The following is a 7,150-nucleotide window of genomic DNA, read 5'->3' on the forward strand; positions in this document are numbered from 1 at the left end:
ACAAGAGTATCACCCTTTGGTAACACTTTTTACCAAGTGGAAAAAAACCAAGAGTAAAAATTCAGTATTACCTCTGCCCAGTATCCAGGCAGCTAGAACTGCAGAACTTGTAAGCCTCTGAATATCCATTTGCCAATAGCTTCAGTTTGAAGGGAAAAAAAAGGAGTACAAAACAACTTTCTATGAAAGCAGTAATACTTTCAATAGAAGAAATACAGAAATACAATAATACATTTGTAGGTTCCCACCCTTTAAAAAGCATTTAAAAAAAAAGTACTTAGTAGCTTATGTTAAAAAATACTACTTAGTTATGCTAGCCAGTTGAATATACCATGCAACTCAATACACTTCAGCTGGCTGGCACAGTTGGTACTTCCCATAACTCTACCTGCCCAACTTCAGTTCACAGCACAGCTGATGCGGGCCGAGGGCGGCCAAGTCGCCCACTGAGAACAAGATCTCACTTAAAGCCTGAGATGAACACACCCAAGGCGAGCAATCCAAACGGGAGATGGTCCATACATCACACACGCCGGGAAGAGGTGCGGGGCAGAGCGGCGGGAGAGCCCCCGGCCCGGGCGCTCTCCAGGGTCCTGCACCGCCCCAGCGGGTGCCGCCCCGCACCCGGGCACCGCCACCGCCCCCGGGAAACCGCACCGGGAAACGGTGTCAGTAAGTACAGCTTCATCGGAAAGAAATAAGCACGGGGGGGAGGGCGGGGGGCAGGGGGAAGGAGGGAAAGGATCTCAATTCCGTCAACCACCAAATGAAACAAACTATGAAATAAAGTAGCAATCGCCGAGTTGCAAAGTGCAGAAAAACACAAAAGGGATGGATTTCATCACCTTCGTGGCAGCATTCGATTTCTCAAGGAATAAAGTAAGTATACGTGGTATTTGTTCAAGGATACTTTGAGTTCTCGTGAGAAATCTTTATGCAAAGGAGAAACCTCCTCTTTACCTCTTCCACCAACAACCTTAGCTGTAAGGTGCTCACATAGAAAACATTTTCCTAAGAACACGTAGGACACAAACCCCACTCAAATGATCAGTTACTGCAGCCTGAAATACCTACCATCACTTCAGAACAAAGTTCTTTTTGCTCTTTCAGAAATCTCTACTAACAAAGTAATTAACATCCATTCTCATTTATGATATATCAACTTGTAAGCACCCTCTGTTAAAACCCTATGAGCTTCCATTTGTTTTTAAGACAAAGCCAGACCACTTCTCTTTTCTGTCACACACCCTTATTTTTCAGTTGCAGTCTGAGTCTAATAATTAATAGAGCCCAGAAATGATTCCTGGAAACAAGTATTCTGCCTCTTCACAACATGGAACATTGTTGATTGAAAATGAAAGCTCACCACCATTTAAATTTATTTGGGGGAAAAAAAGTAAAAAAAAAGGCAAGCAATAGTTGCATTGTAGAAAGAGAGCTCAGAGAGGAAGATGAAAACTTAGACAGAGACCCATTAAAAAAAAAAAAAAAAAAAAAAGGAAAAAAGAAAAAAAAAGCCTAGGGAACCCAGATGGACAACATCTCTTCAGTTTTCATATCATGTCTCCCACCTCAAATGAATCATTTGTAGTTTTCCTGATCTTTCTGCAGACAAAAATAAGTGAGCAATACAACACCAGTAGGTAGAAGATGACAAAGAGTATACAATGATTATTATTATGAGAAAAGCACCAAACACAGTTTAATGTCAAGAACACAAAGGCAAAGTCTACCTATCTTAGGATCTGCTCCCAAGGAGGACACAACCAGCTTAGTTTTCAGGTGACAGAACAAGTCCATTATTTACTTCTGCATAGCAGTTATTCACTTGTATGCTACTATCTGTAGGAATTGGCTTGTAATTAAAAGCATGCTTTCCCAATTACTTAAGACCATGAAGGAAAATACATTTGTCCTGGTTTGAGCCAGGATGAAGCCAATTTTTCTTTTTACTGATTTTTTTTTCCTTCAGTAAGCTTTCTTGTAACTAGCAACAGTGTGTTCTGCTAGGCTGATAAGACAGTGGAACGTTTTTCTAACTACTGAGGCTTCAAGGCTGCACCTGCACTCTGCCGGCTCAGACACTATGGGGAGATCTGTGACCCCCCCGTAGGAGGCTGAGTTAAGACGGACAGCAAAATTGGCCAAAGATATTCCATATATCTACGTAAGCTGAGAGATCACAGAAGACAACTTCCTTCTTTTTTTCTCCCCTTCTCTTCCGTCCATGGCCGGCGTCCGGGGAGGACTCTGTTCATCCAGCACCGTCGACCCTTAGGCTCGAGATCTCGTGACCCCCATAACTCTCTGCTTTCTCCAGCAGCAGCTCCGGGATTCCTCGGGACTCTTCCCAGTTCAGGGAAGTGCTGTGGGAGTTGCTGGGGTGGGGGGAGGCGAGAGGTTTTTGCCCACACCTGAGTATATCTGTATATAATTGTATATATTTTCTTGTATGATTCATTAGTGTTTTAATTAAAGCTGTGTAGTTTAGTTTTCAATCCAGCCAAGTCTCTCTCTTTTTTTCTCTCTCTCCTTCCCTACCTGGGTTGGGGGGAGGGGGGATCGAGAGCATTGTTGTCGGACCTGAGTCAAACTGTGACAACAATTTATTGGCACCCAACGTGGGGCTCAAACCCACGACCCTAGGATTGAGTCCCATGCTCTACCGACTGAGCTATCTGGGCTCATGGATGAAAGAGAAGGGAAGAAGAAGAAGGAAGTTGTCTTCTGTGATCTCTGACCTTCCTTTTAGCTTATGTAGATATATGGAATGGAATATCTTTGGCCAATTTTGCTGTCTGTCTAACTCAGCCTCCTACAGGGGGGTCACAGATCTCCCCATAGTGTCTGAGTCGGCAGAGTGCAGGTGCAGCCTTGAAGCCTCAGTAGTTAGAAAAACATTCCACTGTCTTATCAGCCTAGCAGAACACACTGTTGCTAGTTACAAGAAAGCTTACTGAAGGAAAAAAAAATCAGTAAAAAGAAAAATTGGCTTTATCCTGGCTCAAACCAGGACAACATTTTACCAGGCTTTGCTACAAAGATACTGACATAGAAGTAACAGTTAAAAGAACAAGAGGTCTTCAAAATCAGAAATATTTGAAGGAAAACTAATCCAGTACAGCTGCAGAGACCTGTCCTCTCCTTTGTTGCCAAACCTCTTCCTTGGGCTGGCACAGCCACCTTTACAACTGCATAGTCAAACGAACTGAAGAATGAATTCAACTGAAAATAACCTCAAGAGAATATAAATAAATAAATAAATAAAGGTGGGGGTTAATAAAGTTAACTTTGCTGTAGTTTATTTCCCCAGTCTAATCCCCCAAACAAACCTCTGTTGCTGGCACCTGGACAGGACTGCACCTCCTCTCAGCAACAGTGCTAACTCAGCATGTTCAAAGCATGCCCTCAGACTCCTACTTTGTTCTCTGAAGCCTGCATCTCACACTGTTTCTATTCCTTTCATTAACACCATAGTTTATTGCATGACCTTCTCCAAAGGTCAGCCCAAATATCTTCTATTTTCCCCTTATATTTGAACATGACTGAATAACAGCAGGCTGTATAAGGAAAAGAGTGTTTTCTTTGAAAACTGTGTGCAAATACTAATTCTAAGAGAAATAAGGTGAAACGGGCAACTCTTAAAAGCACACAGCAGGGACATGGAGTCAGTATAGCAACATCTCTGAAAGCTGGAACATGTTTCTGCAGTGATAAGAGTACATAAGACCTTTTCAATGTCAAACCTTAATTGTCTTGAACTCCACAAAACTTCAGTAAAAGACATAATAACAAATTCAGGTAAATCAGCTTTTCGGTTTAGTTTAGTACTTTTAAACCTCAGAACTCAAGAACGACTTCACAATGATCTTTTTCATACTTTAGTCCAGTTTCCCTTCCCCATCCGCACTGTTGTTCACCATGGTGAGGCACGGTAAGGAATAAAGGTCTGTCACCCTCTACAATAGCCTTCTGTGCAGCTTGCGTTTTCAAACACCACGCTCACTCTTCTAGACCAGGGTGAGCCAAGCAATTCAATACTCTAGTCTTTGTGGGTGTCATAAAAGGTCATCTCCTTTCTTCCCAAATTATGTCTCCTCACTCAACTGTAACAGCATTTCCAGCTCTCTATTCATTCTCACGAAAACATAATACACACATCATGAAGCTTGAACAAGTTTTCTAAAGTACTGCTTAGGCTCTACGTGTGTTTGCTCACAGTATTTTTGACAGCAGGATTCCAAAAAACTACTGATCACAATAATGTTTTAAAACAACAGTTTGAGAGGTGGAAAAAAATCGATGAACTTTGATTCCAAGGGATTTTGGAGGTTTGTTTTCTTTAATTCAGGTCCTCATCTGACTTAATGTGACATTATCACAGTTTTGGTGAGGCTGAAAATATTTCCAAGAGCCTCTTCTCACTGCTGAACTGCTTTTCTTTCAGATCCCATTGTAACAAACACTTTTAAAAGTCAGTTTCTCTGGGTAAAAAGCTATGTCTGCACTTAATACGCAAGTCACTATTAACTGCTGATATAAGCTTTTCTCATTAAAACTATGCCCTTAAAGCTGGAAGGGACAGATACAACTTCAGAGAAATGACACAGGTCTTTAAGCACAAACTATCAGCATTATGATTCTCAAATTCGCATTTTCAGCTCCTGCAGAACATAAAAATATTTGGGGGGTTAGACAGTTTACAAAGCATTGAATTTTCAGGGGTTTTAAGGTCTGAAAATAAACATAAAAATCCTAATTTCTGTGAACTTCCTTTTGAAAAGGGGGTAAACGTTAGTCTTAAATAAACAGACAAAGATTATTTCAGGTAATTAAGTTTTAAAAGAAGACTTGGGCAAGAGTTAGCAAAACTCATAGATCTGCATTATTTTGAAGTAGAAAACAGATTTTCTTCAGGTTTTCCTCCATTATTTTATTCCCTGTGCCTTGATTGAGATTCCAACCAGATTAAAAAGAAAAAGCTGCCTTACTTCACTGTAGGACTTACTAGAATAATTAATAGATTTCAACTATTAACACGAAAAAACAATATGGACCCAACAGAATGGTTTTTAGCATTCTCTGTAGAAGCAGAAAACAAAACCCCTTAAACTGTGCATTCCCTCAGCATGAAAGTAGCTGATGCTGCACCAGAGTGGCACAGAAAGCAAGCACACTTTACATACATCACCCCACTACACAGCATAGAGAGAACCTGAAACTGATCATATGTTTAACTTCATTAAACTGGGAAGCACTAGCTCAAGATTTAAAACCTCTACCACAATCAACACAGTAAAAGCAAAGACTAAAATTTTTCTAATTATTTCCCACCTTAAGAACCTAAAGTTTGTTTAAAAGTGAAAAAACATACAGAGACCAAAAAAATTACTTGTACAGCACCAACTCCAAAAACCTTTGAAGATCTTTTTTTCTATAAGCCCCTTGTATTTCGGATACCGAGCCTGACAGGATCTTATTTAGAAATCAAGCTTTTTGAGATGTATTTAGGTATGCTGTTCTTCTGATACAGAACTTGAGTTCTTTAAAATTTAGAATTAAACATCTCCAGGAAAAGACAATGCAGCTTGCTGAACAATCTGCCCTTCTCAGAATGAGTACCAAATAAATGATGAAAAACATTAATCCATAGCTGCCTGCCTCGAGTAGACCTACATAATTCTTTATGTCCAGAACTCGTGCATCTTCTTCTGGCTTGTATGTCCTCCAAGGTGCTATATTCTCCTTATTAGGCTTTTTTTCTCAGGTCTCTCATAACAACAAGCCCGTGGTATAACGTAAGAAAGTATTTTAAAGTATATTGTTAAAAGCACGTCTTTCTTCCTATATTCTTCAGCTCTAGAATAGGCACTTCAACTGCATTAGCTTTATACTAGTCATCTATAAATTACTTTGGAGCAACTGAGTGACATCTGTAAATGTTTCAGTAAAATCTCATAAACCCAAACTAATCTCTTTCAAGGTACGGAAAACCAAAGAAATGCTTTGAAATTATCTTGGGGGAGTGAAAAAAAAAAAGTCCTCCCTGGAATAGCACGCATGAACCGACAGAAATGAGTCTCTTAAATGAATTTTTAGTGTCTGGGCGATCTTCAAATAATTTCAAGTGACATGCAAACACTGGCGATGGCCACTAGAGGCTGCTGCAGGACATCAGTAAGTTTTTTCCCTCCATTTTAAGGGAAGAGGCAGAACACCAGTGCATCAACTTTTAACAAGCTCATACTGAACATGTTTTAACTCTCCATAAAGGAAAAGCACCTGATTTTTTTTTTTTTTTTAAGGGGTCCTAATTCCACTGGAGCACGAACAATCAACATTTTTGTTCTTATTTTTATTGTGATTTGAGTCGAGTTTTAAAGCATTTTCAATAGAGCACCATTTTATTTTACGCTACCAGTCCAAACTCCACCACTTGCCCTCCTTCTGTGTCATACCGACAACATAAACAAGTAAGTTCGTAAAAAAAAAAGTTTATTATAAGACAGACCGCAGAACTGATTGTATTGTTTACCAAAACATGCACAACTTAAAAACGGAAGGAAAAGAAATAGCATTGTTTTCTAACATATCAACATGAGACACTAACAGAATAGTTTGAAGTCGTGGTACTGAACGTTGCTTCTAGATGCAGTAACACTGGTGAAGCCCAATAAATGTTAAAGATTTTACCTAAAAGGCTTTACTCACAGTTTCAACTAATTAGCAGAACAGTCACTTCCAAACACTCTGCAACACCTCGGTCTCGGCACAAAACACTACCGCTGTTTATTACAAAGATTTCAGAGCAAACATTAGCTTTGCTCTCAGTAAAGCGAAGCCCAGTGAATCAGCCTGACAGCGCTCAATAAGCACAGCAGGGATGGCAACAAGGCATTCTTCTCCATCCAGCCACAGAGACCAACGCTGACCAACCTCTTCTGCACCATTCCTAGTGAGCTGCACCTCCCGCAGCAGCAAACACCGCCTTTTGCCCCACTGGCTTCACGTTTCCTGCCAGGCAACACACACAGCCCCAGCCCCACCGCACCGCCAGGAACGCCTGGGCCTCCCCCAGCACCACCAGGCACCCCTGACGCCGGCGGCCCAGGCTGCCCTGGCAGGGAGGGGCCTGCTCCGGGCAGCCCCG

At 41.0% G+C, this 7,150-nt stretch overlaps 1 protein-coding gene across 1 annotated transcript in view; it reads left to right on the forward strand.

Moving 5' to 3' along the window:
- Positions 1-511: 511 nt before the first annotated feature.
- The window catches only part of KIAA1468 (KIAA1468 ortholog), an 84,278-nt gene continuing 77,639 nt past the window's right edge, over positions 512-7,150 (forward strand). Inside the window, exon 1 of the mRNA XM_010000954.1 lies at positions 512-668. Coding sequence (XP_009999256.1) covers positions 512-668 — 157 coding nt within the window. The remainder of the gene's footprint in view (positions 669-7,150) is intronic.

The sequence above is a fragment of the Chaetura pelagica genome, unplaced genomic scaffold (genome assembly GCF_000747805.2).
Source record: "Chaetura pelagica isolate M959 unplaced genomic scaffold, ChaPel_1.0 scaffold104, whole genome shotgun sequence".
Lineage (NCBI taxonomy): Eukaryota > Metazoa > Chordata > Aves > Apodiformes > Apodidae > Chaetura > Chaetura pelagica.